This window comes from Bos javanicus, chromosome 4 (genome assembly GCF_032452875.1).
Source record: "Bos javanicus breed banteng chromosome 4, ARS-OSU_banteng_1.0, whole genome shotgun sequence".
In the NCBI taxonomy this organism is placed as follows: Eukaryota; Metazoa; Chordata; class Mammalia; order Artiodactyla; family Bovidae; genus Bos; species Bos javanicus.
In genome coordinates, this window is record NC_083871.1 from 5,487,119 (window position 1) to 5,503,578 (window position 16,460).

Here is a 16,460-nt window from a genome sequence, read left to right on the forward strand (position 1 = left end):
GTTGGTCTCAGCACGTGGCACTGCCAGTGTTGGTGTACTTGTCTGTCCCCCGTAAACTGCGAGTCACCAGGAGCTGAGACCTGTGGACCTGTGTCCCCAAGTCCAATCAGGGGGCCCTTCCCAACCTGGCATGCACTCTACTGTGGAGACATGCCAGGGGCACCAGGCAGTGGGCTGGCTTCACACATGGTCCTCATCTCAGTCCATGCCTGTGGGAGGATCACCACAGCCTCTCCCAGGAGAAACTGAGGCAGAGGGTCCAGGTATGTGCCCCCAGGCAACCAGTCAACCGCCCTCCTTGGGTTTGAATCCAGGTCTCTGTGGCCAGAAACCTGTATGCTCCATCACTGTGCTCTTTTTACATTGCAGAGAAAAAGTGTTAGTTTGATTGACCTACTTGTTCAGTGATGGTGACCAAGAGAAAGCAGGAAACCAGAGTCTGCTCAGCCGTCAGGGCCGCCATTGACGGCCAGGCAAGGGAGCAGCTTTGAGTGGGGTTGGCAGGAGTGACGAGTCAGGTAGAGTCGCCAGCTGTGTGGACAAAGCAGCTGGTGCACAGCATCTGAGTGTGACTGCGTCTCAGCAGACCCCTGGCAGAAAAGGCTTTGGTGGTATTAATCTGCAGGCAGTGTTTCTTCTCTGTATTTGCCCTCTAATTAAGAGCCTTGCAACAAAAGACAGGAAGAAAGCTAAGAGAAAGAGGTTCTTGTTCAGAAGCGTTCACTGCGTTCAGATACACTGCCTTGCGCATTCGCGTCTCTAAACAATCCCTCCCTCGTGTTTCTGATCTTTTTTTGTGAGCTCTTTTGTTAACTGGCAGTTTTTATTCTCATTCTTTTGTTTATTTGCGGGATCTCAGAGAAAGCAACACCTCAAGGAATTTTCTCCTTGGTGTTCTTTTGGTTTTCTTCATTCTCTGTCTCGTCTGCTGTCTGGTTAACATATTCACTGTCTTGAGTGTGATTATTGTGTCGCTTGTCTGTCATTGTCCAAGTCTGTGGAGTTTACACTCAGCATGTGTGTGGTCTTGATCCATTTTAGGCGTCCAACAACTTACTTACCGAAGGAATGATTTTCAAAAAAAACACACTGAAACCACAGCACAACACAATCGCTATTTCCTGGATGACCACGAGCAGCATGTAGATCATATGTCTTGAGGTTTAAAAGCTATTTCTATGTTCAGTGAAAACACACACCTCTGGTCTGCAGTTGGGCCAGAGTTCTAAACACCTGTCCTCCCACCTCAGTATTGGGGGGCTTCCGCTCCAAGTGTGGAGCTTTCAGTGAACAGTCTTAGACCACCTCAACGCTCAGTATCAGAAAAATGGATCCCTCACTTTCGTTACACAGACTGTCCCTCATGATGTCTGGACATACGTGCCTCCAGCATCTCAATTCGAGTTGGGTGGAATGTCAGGCCTCCACAGTGAGTTGCAGCTCTGCGCATCGATTCCTTCTGCTCCCCTACGTTGTGCATATTCAGTGCTCAGGAGCCAGTAACCTCAACCAAGGATGCTTTTGTCCTTGTTCTTTTAAATTTTACTTGAGGGTTCTCTTCTAAGAACATCTCTTATTTAAACCATATCTTACTGTCTCATGTATAAAAATAAAGGGAGAGCCAGACACTGATGAAAAGTGTCATTAATACAGTAAGAAAAATTGCACATGTTCCTGAGGAATATTTGTTAGAAGTTCCTGAACAAGATTAGTTATTTTTGTACTTTGTTTCCATTTTGAAAATCTTAATTTAAAAGAAAAAATATTCATGTTCAAACAACTTCTGTTAAGCCAAGGATCAGACTAGAAACAATTGCATTCATCATGCTGTTAGTCTGAATTTTTTTAATGTTTACCCACAGTCAGGCTTCCCTGGTAGCTCAGATGGTAAAGAATCTGCCTGCAATGCAGGAGACCTGGGTTCAATCCCTGAATTGGGAAGATTCCCTAGAGAAGGAAATGGCAACCCACTCCAGTATTCTTGCCTGGAGAACCATGGACAGAGGAGCCTGAAGGGCTACAGTCCGTAGGGTCCCAAAGAGTCAGACACAACTGAGCGACTAACACACACACACACTTACCTATAGTTATACAGGATGAAAATCTCAAAGGTTAATTGAAAATATGCTGATTTTTGAGGGAAAATGTTGCTCCCATCACAGATGCGGTTTCAGGTGAGTCAGGCCGGGGGAGCTCACTGGCACGGTGGCTGACCTCCCCTTGTGTGTCTCGTCCAGTGAGCCTATCCATGGGGCCCAGCGGTCCCTGCAGTGTGGACGGGGCCCCCCCAGTGCCATTGGAGGCTGAGGAGACCGTGTCTGTCAGCAGCTGCTTTGCCTCAGAGGACACCACAGAGGACTCAGGTGTGATGAGCTCCCCGTCGGACATCGTGTCCCTGGATTCCCAGCACGACAGCATGAAATCCAAAGACAGGTGGGGCACAGACCAGGAGGACTGCAGCGACCAGGACCTGGCTGGGACGCCAGAGCCGGGCCCCCCGAAGAGCCCCTTGTGGGAGAGGAGCAGCTCTGAGAACCGGCATCTGAGGTGAGGCATGGGCCAGCTGGGAAGGGGGGTCCCCTCCAGCCTCAAAGGATGGAGGCCTTTGTCCCACTGAGCCAGCCAGGGCTCCATAGTGAGGAGCCTGACTGGGGATGTGTTGCACGTGGTTCTGTCTTCATGCTGTGTCTAGCTATTCAGGTATTTATAAATAATGCATAGTGTCAGCTTGTTCACATTTACCTTTCATACAAACAGCACCATAACCTGTTTCCGCAATATCACGTGTTTACGATTTATCCCTGGTGACGTGTGTGTCATGAGTTCACTCCCTCATCCAGTTCTTTATGACACTTGAGCCGTTCTGGTTTTTCACCCCTGGAGTCAATGAGCAAGTTGTATGTATATCTCCATTTATGGATAGAGTTTTTTAGAAGAGGATGATTAGGCCTTCAGAGAAAATTCAGCTTTTTGGAATATTGGCAAATTGCTGTCCGAAATGATGACCTGCTGACCACGCCCTCCAGCTGTCTGTAGAGCCCTGCCCGTCAACCTTCACACCAGTATGCGGACGAGCGGGCGTCTGAAGCACTGCACTCCTGTCGGTACCAAGTGGCGTCTCATGGCTTTAAGATACACGACTGATTAGTAAGGATGAGCATCTTGTCATATGTATGTTACAAAGTCAGTTTCCTCTTCTATGAATTGTCCTTTCACAACCATTTTTTTACAAAACTTGGGGATGTTACTTTTTTCTTAATCATTAATGTCTCCTTAGTTATATATACACAAAGAGTCTCTAATACTGTGGCTTGAATTTAGCTTTGTTTTATTTTATTGTATAAAAATGCTTTTTGATTTGAATATTGTTGAATTTGTCCTCCTTCTCTGGAATGTTTATGATATTTGAATATTTGAGAGATCCTTCTCATACCGCAGAGGACTAATGATTATCAGAATTTCTTGTAAAAGCTTCAATGTTGCTTTCTCACCTTTGGGCTTCTTGTTCGCCTGGAGTTTATTTTCAGGTGTGATGTGAAGAATGAATCTATTTTCCCCACTGATTCCTAGTTCCATGTCAGTCCTCTATCAAGTTTCCATACACACATCGTTCTGTTCCTTGTACTCTTTCCATAGACTGGTTAATATGTCTCTGCATCAGTGCCCTGTTACAATTCCTTACTTCATTCTTAATTAGAAAGGCAGGTTAATCCTCAGCATCTCCTCCTCCTTTTTTGTTATTAAAGTATACCATGTTAGCTTCAGGTGTAGAGTGATTCATTTACGTATATACACACATATATTTTATATATGTATACACGCATATATATGGTATGTATATTAGTTCAGCTCAGTTCAGTCACTCAGTCATGTCCGACTCTTTGCAACCCCAAGAACTGCAGCACGCCAGGCCTCCCTGTCCATCACCAACTCCTGGAGTCCACCCAAACCCATATCTATCCACTCAGTGATGCCATCCAACCATCTCATCCTCTGTCATCCTCTTCTCCTCCTGCCCTCAGTCTTCCCAGCATCAGGGTCTTTTCAAATGAGTCAGCTCTTCACATCAGGTGGCCAAAGTACTGGAGTTTCAGCTTCAACATCAGTCCTTCCAATGAACACTCAGGACTGGTCTCCTTTAGGATGGACTGGTTGGATCTCCTTGCAGTCCAAGGGACTCTCAAGAGTCTTCTCCAACACCACAGTTCAAAAGCATCAATTCTTTGGCACTCAGCTTTCTTTATAGTCCAACTCTCACATCCGTACATGACCACTGGAAAAACCATAGCCTTGACAAGATGGACCTTTGTTGACAAAGTAATGTCTCTGCTTTTTAATATGCTATCTAGGTTGGTCATAACTTTCCTTCCAAGGAGTAAGTGTCTTTTAGTTTCATGGCTGCAGTCACCATCTGCAGTGATTTTGGAGCACAAAAAATGCATGTGAAAGTGAAAGTGTTAGTCACTTAGTGGTGTCTGACTCTTTGTGACCCCATGGACTGTAGCCCGCCAGCTCCTCTGTCCATAGGATTTTCCAGGCAAGAATACTGGAGTGGGTTGCCAATCCCTTTTCCAGGGGATCTTCCCAACCCAGGGATTGAACCCAGGTCTCCTGCATCCCAGGCAGATTCTTTACTGTGTGAGCCACTAGGGAAGCCCATATATGCATACATACACACACACACACACACACACACACACACACACACACACATATTCTTTTTCAGATTCTTTTCCCTTATAGGTTACTACAAAATATTGAGTAGAATTCACTGTACTATACATACAGTAGGTCCTTGCCATTTATCTATTTTATACATTGCAGCGTGTATATGTTAATCCCAACATCCTAATTTATCCCCCCACCCCCTTTCCCCTTTCATAATCATAAGTTTGTTTTCTATGTCTGTAAGTCTCTTGCTGTTTTGGAAACAAGGTCATTTGTATTTTTTTTCTTCTTTTAGATTCCACGTATAAGCAATAGCATATGATACCTGTCTTTCTCTGCCTGGCTTACTTCACTTAATATGAAAATCTCTTTTTTTACCTTTAAGATAATTTTAAGAACCAATCACACACGGTTTTGAAACATTAATAGAAGTAAAATAGGATTTTTTTTAAGTGCAAGTTGATCACCAAAATGAGTGAGTGCCCTTATATTTTTATGTTTTGTTTCAGCTTTGTCCAAATGAACACTCAAGTCTCTGTGTGGTTAATCTAACTGTGGTGTCAGTACCCTTTTATTTTGGTTTGCTTTTAGCTATCAGTTTATCACAAGCATTTCCCTGGGTGGTTGTATACACACTCTAACAGTAAAGCTCTCTAGTCTTAAGCACAGTTCCAAGACCATATTTTTTTAGACCAGAAATGAGAAGGTTGCAATTGGTCCCTTTTGCCTCTGGCCCATATTGGATACCTTGAGCTGAGATTGGCCTGTTTGCAGAGGAAAATTATTTCATTTCCTTCATCATCCACTTAAATGTAAAGGAGAATAGCTTTCTAGTAATCTTCAGAAGTGTCTGGTTGTTTTGCATGAGGCTGGTACACCTTGAGCTCTATATCTGACACTAATCAGATATGTTACTTCGATCCCCAGGGATGCTCATGCAAGAGTCCTGGTGGATTTCCTGGCATTAACCCAGAGGTAAAATCTTGCTGACTTCCCTTCAAATATGATCATGTTGTCTGCTGCCACAGCCAGAATAATCACAGGGTCTTTGGAACCTGATGTTTTATTCAAACAGGGAGCCGGTCATGTTTATCTGTTCTCTTCTCTGGGGCGCCGCTGAATTTGAGAGTAATGTGGAGGGGAAGGAGGGGGTTCTGGACCCTCACATGCCCACATGGAATCCCACCACCAGGGACTAGTTGCCTGGCCTTTGTGGGTCCACTTAACTTTGCTGAGCCTCGAATTTTGCTTATACCTGTGCAGATACCGCCTTCTACCTGTCACAGGTGTGGTGGCTGCTGGGCACCTGTGTGTATGTTCAGTGCCTGTTGAATGACCATTGAGGGGACCCATTGACTAAATCATCACTGTTAATTTAGGAGCCGGAGCACCAGGAATTTTCATGGCACACCAACCTGCCAGTTTTAGGCTTCAGAGTCAAATGAGAATGACAACGATCTCTGAGGCCTGCTGCCCTGTCTGTCTTGTTCCTTTGTTTGCTCAGAGCCGGGATCAACTCTCCGCCCATTATTTTTCATAGGCTGTCTGTAGTTTTTCTTTTTAAAAACAAGAGTTATCTCCATTGACAAACCAGATGTACTCAGAGACTTCAGCAGGGTGTATCACATTTTTCTGTCCAAATGCATAACTTTATTTACTGATGTCAAGATTACTTAAAATCTGTGGCAACTATGTTAAGCAAGAGTTACAGACTCAGAGGTCACAGGGTGCAGGGAAAAGCACAAGTTTTCTCTAAAGAGTGCAAGCCCATGGCTTCCTTTAGTTGTTACCTTGAGAGATTATAGAGCCGCTGTGACTGGCTTTTGAAGAGAAGCCAGAAATCTAGATTTTTTTCTGTGAGGTCTCCCAAATTTTAAATCTTGGAAACCACTTCAAACATTCAGGGCCAAAAAAAAAAACCCACATCTGTGTGCTGAGCGGGCAGGTCCAGATGTGGGCTTCACTGAGTGCTCGACACCTCAGCACGTCATGCTCTGCTCACTCATCTAGCAACTGCGGAGTCCCTGTGATGATCTGGGTATCTCCTGGGATCTATCTCTTGAAAAATAATTCTTCAGAATAAATTTTAGAACTTCTATATTCTCCCCTTGGAAGACAAGAGTATAGAGTCTCTTACAAATTCTGCAGCAAAGCAACCTGTGTGAATCCTACCTCTGCTCAGCCTCTGATGTCTTATAGAATGAGTTCTGCTAGCACCGTTTGGGAGATGCTGTCCTATGTCATCCTTTACACTATCATGCAGCATTTACACATATGCACCCCAGATAGAGAGGCTAGAGAAGGCATGCACTGCTCCTGATAAGTGGTGCCTCCAGGCATGTGCTGTTTGGTCCTGTCCACAGACTAGGGCATTGGAAGCCTGGCCAGCAAAAAGGCACCGAAGGCTGAAGGTGGAAGGGAGTTTGGCCAGACTGTCACAGGGGCTGACCAGTCCGGGTCAGAGACCATGTCAGGAGACTGTGTGTGATTCACAATGGAGCAGATGATTTCAGGTGTCCAGACTACCCAGGGGTCAAGTTCAATGAGAAGAGAACCTATGCTCTGGGCTTGACAGCCCAGAATCGAGCTGAAATAGTTGGAGAGCAGAGCCCGCTGCTGTTCACAGAGGTGTAGTCTTGACCTTGCCCCCCTAGAAAGGGCCCTGTGTTGGAGCTCTGCCCAGGAGCACACATCTTCAACGACTGAGAGATGCAGTAATAACAAAGAGCATGATTTCTCACACTTGTGCCCCCAGGAGAAGATGGACAGGGCAACAGGGACAGACGTGGATTTGCTCAACCTGCCAGCCCCTCCCTTCCTGTGCTGGATGCCCCTGGACCACCTTTAGAGAGGGTGGCCCCTTGAAGGAGATGGCACTCTGATCTCAGTGCCTCCTGCCACTCCCTGAATCCATCTCCTGGCTCCACCCTGCATGATTCTAACACCTGGTTACTGCAGCTCATCCTAAGGTGCCATTTGTGTTTATGTTCTTCCTGCAATGATCTAGAGCCTGGCTGTGATAGTGAGGCCTCTCGATCCTTGGAGTGCCAGGCCTCAGAGGCTCAGGAAACAGAAGTTACCCTTTGCTGTGACAGGCACAGCTGGGCCTCTCCAGGTGGGATGTGGGTTCTGATGGGTGGTGAAGCCATCCCCAACAGACTCAAGCGCCCCAGCTTATAGAATCTCTGGCATGGGACCTGTCCCCAAGGGGAAATAAGGAGTGTTTGTGGCTTTCAACTTTGCCAGGGTGCCCTTTAGTACTGTCACCCCTCTGACACACAGGGATTCGTTAAGTATTGGAAGGAACGGTGGAATATCCTTTGTGACCTGCAAAGACCCCATTTTGTAAGGTCTATAAAGTTCCAGTTGCTGGGCTGTTTCTCCGTCCTCTGCTGTCTGCTTTCTGTAGATAGCCCAGTCACCCAGACTCTTCTGGCTAGGGGTCCCACTTTGCCAAATTGGAGGCAAAGACTGCTGCAGAGCTTCTGCTGCCTGTCCAAGGAGAGCCTATGGTGTTGGCCTCAACTGAAAGCATTTTTCTTAAGCTATTCAGTCCAGTGACAAAGTGCATGGCTCCTGCTCATGCACTTGAATTTGAAGTCTCTGCTCCTTGAAGTCATGGCTACCCCTTCCTCAACGGTAGCACTGGCTGGCCTCCAATTAATGCTGTGGCAGCAAAGATTTTGAATTGGAAAGTCTTGAGAATAAACACCCGTCTTCTAAAGAGAGCAAACACGAAAGCTTGGGAATGACTGGAGTACGCTTTGTGTGCTGTGATCTGAAAATGGTATGTTTTGCATCAAGTCCAGTTATAAATTTCATTGCAAAATAAATCTACGCTCTCAGTTCAAATTTGACTCAGCAAGTGGGACGTCAAATTCAGAGTCTCCCTCTAAATGTATAACAGATAGTAAATAACCTCCCTCAGGAAGAATTCAGGCCACGTGGTGATGGCCCATCATCCTGAGGGCACCTAGGAGTGACCTCTTCACAGTCCCGCCCTGAGTAGGAGGCGTGATGCCCACATATGCTCTCCTTCCCAACGCATCTTTCCTTCATGTATGATGCAGGCCAACTCTCCTCATACTTACAGAGCAACTCAACATGAAGACTAGAAAGTCCATGGTCAGACTACCTGGCATCATATCTGCTCATTGCTGGTGGTGGTGCCCTGAGTCAGTGACTTGACCTCTCGCTTCTTAGAAGAATAGCCATGACCAACCTAGACAGTGTATTAAAAAGCAGAGACATCACTTTGCCAACAAAGGTTCATCTAGTCAAAGCTTTGATTTTTCCAGTAGTCATGTATGAATGTGAGAGTTGGACCATAAAGAAGGCTGAGCACCAAAGAATTGGTACTTTTAAACTATGGTGCTGGAGAAGACTCTTGAGAGTCCCTTCAACAGCAAGGAGATCAAATCAGTCCATCCTAAAGGAAATCAACCCTGAATATTCATTGGAAGGACTGATGATGAAGCTAAAGCTCCAATACTTTGGCCATCTGATGTGAAGACCCAACTCATTGGTAAAGATTGAGGGAAAGAAGAGAAGGGGCAACAGAGGATGAGATGGTTGGATGGCATCACTGGCTCAATGGAAATGGGTTTGAGCAAACTCAAGGAGATGGTGATGGACAGGGAAGCCCGGCATGCTGCGGTTCATGGGGTTGCAAAGAGTTGGACATGACGCAGCGACTGAACAACAACACAGTCGATCTACCAAGTTATGTCAGTTTCAGGCGATGATTCAGCTATACATTTATATCTGTTCTTTCTCATATGCTTTCCCCTTATTTTTTCCATATTTTGTCCCTTGTAGCTTATTACAAAACATCAAGTGTAGTTCCCTGTGCTATACAGTAGGCTCTTGTTGGTTATCTATTTTATGTATAGTGGTGTCTATATGTCAATCCCAAGCTCCTAATTTATCCCTCCTCCTCGTTCCCCACTTGGTAACTACATGTTTGTTTTCTGTGTCTGTGGGTCTTTTTCTGTTTTGTATATGAGTTAATTTATATCACCCTGTTTTTTTTTAGATTCCACACAGAAGTGATATCATGTGATAATTATCTTTGTCTAGTTTATGTTACTTAATATGATAATCTCTAGGTCCGTCCATGTTGCTGCAAAAGGCATTATTTCATTCTTCCTTAGGTGTCTGTCTCTGTCTATCTATCTATCTACCAAATCTTCTTTATCCATTCCTCTGTTGATGGACATCTAGGTTGCCTCCATACTGTGGCTATTGTAAATAGTGCTGCAATGAACATTGGAGTACGTGCGTCTTCTTGAATTATGATTTTCTCTGGGTATATGCCCAGAAGGGGGATTACTGGGTCATATATTAACTCTGTTTTTCTATTTTAAAGACCCTCCGTGTTGTTCTCCGTAGTGGCTGCAACCAATTTACATCCCCGCCAACAGTGTAGGAGGGTTCCCTTTTCTCCACGTGCTCGCCAGCATTTACTGTTTGTAGCCTTTTTGATGGTGGCCCTTCTGGCCTGTGTGAGGCGATGCCTAGTTGTAGTTCGGGGACGTGACCTCTCACTTCAGTTTTATTGTCAGCACAGTGGAGATCTGCGGTACCACCCCCTTAGAACGGTGCCTGACATATTGCTAGCCTTCAGAAATTGATGGCTGGTTTTATCGTTATTGTCGTTGATGTTGTTTATTTTAAACTGCCTGAGGAAGGACAGAAACTTGATTTGTTGAAGAATCCTTATAACTGTGTCTACCTCTGACCATCTGCCTGGGTTAACTATTTATAACATCTTGGTCTGAAAAGAAGCCATGCACACACATGCACACATTTGTGTGTAGCTAGATGGGGAGGTGGAGGGGGCAATGGCAACCCGCTCCAGTGTTCTTGCCTGCAGAATCCCATGGACAGAGGAGCCTGGGGGCTGCAGTCTGTGGGGTCACAAAGTGTCGGCCACATCTGAACGACTAAACAGCAACAAGATGTTGAGAGAGACAGAGGGCTGTCACCTCCTACCTGCTTACAGGGATACTGGTGGAACTAGCACTCTTTCTAAATTCTCATATCCTAAAGGCAGTCTTGCTGGAATCAGGCAGTTCATCTCTCGGCATATCAATATTGTGAAACTCACTCCTGGGGTCTGTTTTGGGAACATTCGTTCCACAGGAATGCTATAAGGAGTAAATGAGAGAGATTGGGTAAGTGGGTATCAGGCTCTGTTTTTCAACAGTAGACCACACTGAAATCATGTTCAGAGCCTCAAAAGACAGAAGCTATAGCTTCTCTGGGGGAAGGGTGTCTCCTTTAAATGTCCACTGACCGCCCACCCTCCACCTAGCAGTCCCTAAGCTCCTTCTCAGCCCCCACCTCTTTGTGAGTGGTGGGCATGAGGGCTGTGGAAGAGAGAAACTGTGCCAGTGTCTGAAGGGTTGATGGTTTCAAGACATTTATGGAACTGAGCCTGTGCAGGTCGTGGGTGGAGGGACTAGAAACTGGCTCTGGTCCTGGCTTTGCAGCCCTAGAACTTTGTAACTAGAGGAGCACTCTGACCTAGCAGCCTTTAGAGATATTTTATACTTTCTAGAACTCTGCAACTTCCTACCTCTAGGAAGGAACTTTGTGACTCTAGCAGCATTTAGAAACATTCTATATATTCTAGATCCTAAAACCTTGTAACTGTAGGAACTTTGTAACTATAAGAGCATTTAGAAACATTTTATACACTCTAGACTCTGAAACTTCCTGAACTGTGAGAACTCTGTCACCGCAGAAACATTTAGATATATTGTATACCTTCTAGAACACTGCAGTTTTGTAACTAAAGGATCTTTGTGCCAGCAAGAGCATTTAGAAGCATTTAATACCTTTCAGAATGCTAAAACTTTGTAACTATAGTAACAAAGGAAAATTTAAAAACATTTAAGATGGGGGCAGGGAAGGGACTATACTGTGGGTACAGTGGCTACCATACTAATTAAAAAATTAATGTTAAAATATTTAATGGAAAGTAATCTTGCTTATTATTTTTCACCTTTTTAATGTGATTACAAGAAGATTTCAAATTACACATGTAGCTCATATTACATTTCTACTGGACACCATTGTTCTAGAACTCTGAAGCTTTGTAAATAGAAGGCCATTTGTGCATGGAATGCGGAAGTTAAGCATATATGACCGTCATCAACTGTATATTTTCCCAGGCTTCTTGCCTTTAGTTTATCAAGTGATTGTTTTGAATTCCCATGGGTTGTTTTGGTTGTCGTCAGCAATTGAATTGCTAGCTGAAAAGGACATCTTTTTCCTCTCAGACTTTTTTTTTCCTGTGACTGGATAAATTATTTACAGAAGCTTTCCTAGCCACATCAAAAAGAAAATGATTTAATGTGCTGGAGTGGGGAAGGTCTGCACACACTCCTTTTTCTCTCTAATATAAAAAGGAAAAGAATGAAAGGTGCCTGTTTGCCTGGGCACTGATTTCACGTGTGCTGTTGGCTCTCCTGCGGGAGGGGGTGCCGAGCCCATCACTGGCCCCTGACCCACCAAGGCAGCGGCCTGCTGCCCCCAGCCCCATGCCCCCCCCGAGGCTGCTCCGCTTCCTGGGAGTGCTTCCAGTGGAAGCCGGCAGCACCGCCCTCTGTCCCCGTGGCGGTGTTCTCTGTGGAGTCACCTTCCGTGGGAGGAAAGGCTGCTGGTGATGTTTATTCAACATGCGCAGCTGGTATCAGAACCGCTTGTTTGCCCTCGCTCTCTTGGTCTCAAGCCAAAACAAACTGTCAATAAGAAACCTATATTAGAAACCGGGGTGTGTGCTGGGCATGAGGAATGACACCCGGGAGAAAAACACCTGTGCAGCTGACTTTCAGCTAAAAAGAGGCCGTGGTGTTTCTGGCCAACTGTGCCTCTTTGGGACACATGCTAGGGCTCTCCTGCTAAGCCCGCAGAAGCTGCCCTTGGTACTCCCAGGGCCCCGGTGCTCCTAGCTTGTTCTTACAGGAAGAGAGGAAGGTTTATAGTCAGTTAGTAGACGTGGACGGGGTGGGGGAGGAATGAAAAGCGCATTCTGCTAAATCTCTCCTCCCTGAAGCTGTTATGTTTGAAAGCAAAATAGATACATTACCACTGGTATCTTTGGGCCAGAAAATCCATTCATGCAGAAGCCCAGAATCCAGAGAGTGGTGGCCCCCCTCTGCCTTGCATCAGGAGCGGCGCCAGCTGCAGAAGTAAAGTGGTCACAGGCCTCGCCTTGCCCCACCCCAGCAGCCTTGGGAGAAGCACCAGTCGAGGACCTGGGTTCCCTCCCTCCAGAGCACTCCCAAGGCCAGTGGCTTCTGTCGGTGTCCACTCTCTCCTCCTGGACAAACAATGCCCCAGGGAATCAGGTCCACACTGAGGTGTCAGGAGCAAGAGTGGGCCAGAGGTGGATGGGGATGTCAGCACAGTGTAGAGTTGAGCGTCTGGGGAAAACCTCTGATTGTACAAGAGGCAGATGGAAGAAAGGGGTGAGCAAGACCGCTGAGCTAAGTGGAGGTCAGAGGACTAGATGTAGGGACCCCAGACTTCACAAGAGGGCCTGGATGGGAGGTGAGATGGGCAGGCAGAGAGCAGGTCTGAAGTTCTGAGCCTGGGGCTTGGCCACTGATGGTTAGACAGGGCGGCTCAGGCCAGCGTGTGGGTGGGAGGAGCATGGCAAAGGGCTAGCTCAGGCCCTGCTGTAGTGCCTCCTTGAGGATTTATGGCTGTCACACAGTGCTTTAGGATCATCACTGGGACTGCTAGGCTCTCAATAGCAAAATAAAATTATAAACACAACATACTGTGTGTATTGGGCATGGTACAACAAACATGTAAACTGCTTTTCATAAAGGAATTAGTGCTCATTAGAGGGCTTCCCGGGTGGCGCTAGTGGTAAAGAGCCCACCTGCCCAGAGCAGGAGCTGCAGGAGACCTGGGTTCAATCTCTGGGTGGGGAAGATCCCCTGGAGAAGGAAAGGGCAACCCACTCCAGTATTCTTGCCTGGAGAATCCCATGGACAGAGGAGCCTGGTGGGCTACAGTCCCTGGGGTTGTAAACAGTCGGACACGAGGAGGACCAAAGAATCATTTTAAATGTTGTCTTGTTTGAAAAAAAATCACCTCATCACTCAAGCTGCCTTGTACCCAAAAGAGCATACTTCATAGGAGAAAGGATAAAATATTTGCCATAATCCATCCATTTCAACAAATCACACTGGCTGGTAGTGGTGTCTAGATTTCTGCATCACCCTTGTCTTCAGACACAGATTCCTTTTAGATCATCATGACCCTCCTGGATGGAGCTGAATGTCTTGATTTCTTCACATAACATGCGGGCTTCATCTGTGACCTGTGTTTCCACCCCCACATCATAATCGCATATCAATGCAGTAGGGGAGGGAACTCCCTGCTGCCAGAAGCTGGAGACATCGCCCCATGAATACGATGAACATGGTGGTTCATATTTTCCTTCCACAGGATTATTAAGGCAAATTATCAGAAGAGAGGCTAATGAACCAAAGGTCCTACAAAGTTAAAACTATGTTTTTGCATCTTGATATACCTGTTTGCATTGCTTTCCAGTTTAAACCAGGAGCAACAAGTGTAAGAGTCTCAGATTCCTTGCATTTTCATCAGTTCAAGATGATTTTCATTCTCTAGTTTACCTTTTATAAAGTAATATCATCAGTGGACCTTTTCTCTTAAATTATTTTTAATTCATTTTCTTCTAAGAGTACATTATTTTATTTTTATTGAAGTATGGCTGATTTTGTTTAGTCACTAAGTCTTGCTTGACTCTTTGCGACCCTGTGGATTGCAGCATGCCAGGCTTCCCTGTCCTTCACTATCTTATGGAGTTTGCTCAGACTCATGTCCATTGAATCAGAGATTCTATCCAACCATCTCCTCCTCTGTCACCTCCTTCTCCTCCTGCTCTCAATCTTTCCCTGCCTCAGGGTCTTTTCCAATGAGTTGGCTCTTTAATCAAGTGGCCAAAGTATTGGAGCTTCAGCTTCAACATCAGTCCTTCCAGTGAATATTCAGGGTTAATTTCCTTTAGGATTGACTGGTTTGATCTCTATCATGATGTATTAGATGCAGATGTACAGTTAAGTAACTACACATATATATTTACTTATATATGTATAATATGCATATGATTGTATACATGTATAGAATTTAGTCACTCAGTCATGTCTGACTCTTTGCAACCTCATGGACTGTAGCCTGCCAGGCTCTTCTGTCCATGGGATTCTCCAGGCAAGAATACTGCAGTGAGTTGCTATTCCCTTCTCCAAGGGATCTTCCTGACCCAGGGATTGAATGATTGAACCTGGGTCTCCTGCAATGTGGGTAGATTCTTTACCATCTGAACCACCAGGAAAGCCCTCATACATACATACACACATGTATGTATGTATGTACATATACATTCTTTTTCAGATTCTTTTCCCTTATAGGTTATTATAAAATATTGAGTGTAATTCCATGTGCTATAGTTTTTAATTCTTATTGATATCATTCTATTCCCATAGAACAATGTGATTTTGCATACTTTGAAGGGAAGGCAAATACTCTGAAGGAAAAGTGTAGATATAATTTTGTCTGACTAGGCTTTAACCATTCTAGACAGGGAGCCAACCTTTGAAAAACACTATTTTCCATTTCAAATACTACTTTAGAGAGCCCTTACCATTCTTTTCTGCCATATACTTGACTGAATATATAACTTAAATTTATCTAAACCATCAAATTCTGTGGAAGAGAAAGATACAAGTTTAGTAAATGCATCCAATTAAGTCTTATGGCAAAGCAACAGGAAAGGCAAGTCTTGTGCCTCTGTGGTCGTCGTTAATTGGTCCATAGCCGCACGCATCTCAGCCAGGGCCCTTTGTCTGCCGTGTCAGAGGACATTAGCTGAGTTGGATCTGGAAGCCACTTCCTGGCTCCCAAAGGGACACAGTCACCAAGTAAGAAAGACTCATTTACCAGAACACAAGCTCTGCTATGTAAGTGAGGACGGTACAAAGCACATTTCATGCATCATTATCCCGGCCTGATGAGTAACAATGGAAACTGGCCCTTGAGTCTAACGATCAGCGGGAAAGACCTTCCGCTTTTGCAGAAGAGGAACAATCACCCTGTACATGTCTCTGTTCTTGGCACCATGAGACAAAAGAGACCAGAGCCTCTCCAAGGGCTGCTCTCAAATTGCTTTGGCAGCTGTTGTCTCATAGATGCTACTGTCCAGGGCTGGAGAGAAGCAAAGCCCAGCTCTCCTCAGCAGGTAGGGACATCTCCCTGGACACCCTGGTGGCAGGGCTGCGAGGCACCTGTGGACACAGCCGTGGCAGCCCTCCCAGGCTCAGGAGCCCCTGTGAGCAGGGACAGCTGCACTCTTAGCCTCTCAGCACATGGTCACTTCTCTGGGAAGTGGCGATCATGACCTTGACTGCCTTCTAACTGCTTGTGAGACTTCCCATGGGACGATCTGGGCAAAAGAACCCACGTGGGAAGGCTCACGGGGTGCAGGAGTTGCTTCCCTGCCCACCCTCCCCCACTCCAGTCACTGCCATGTGGGCGTGGGGAGGGGGCACGGCAGGAGGGGTGGTCACTGCTGCCCTGAAGTTCACTGTTGGAGTGGTCGTTGCTGTGCACCACACACACACACATGTCCACACGCACACAGACACACACCGCATCTGTCTCAGGCGTTCCAAGGACAGCAGTGCCTATGGAATGGCCTGACGTTAAGTTGTACCTGCCTCAGGTATTTCCAGAAAAGAGTCAGTTACATAAAT

The 16,460-nt window shown here is 45.7% G+C and overlaps 1 protein-coding gene across 4 annotated transcripts in view; it reads left to right on the forward strand.

Moving 5' to 3' along the window:
- Positions 1-16,460, forward strand: part of COBL (cordon-bleu WH2 repeat protein) — a 304,124-nt gene that overhangs the window by 258,069 nt on the left and 29,595 nt on the right. For all 4 annotated transcript variants that reach the window (XM_061413311.1, XM_061413309.1, XM_061413308.1 and 1 more), the window contains one exon: positions 2,238-2,547. In XM_061413311.1, the coding sequence (XP_061269295.1) occupies positions 2,238-2,547 (310 nt within the window). The remainder of the gene's footprint in view (positions 1-2,237; positions 2,548-16,460) is intronic.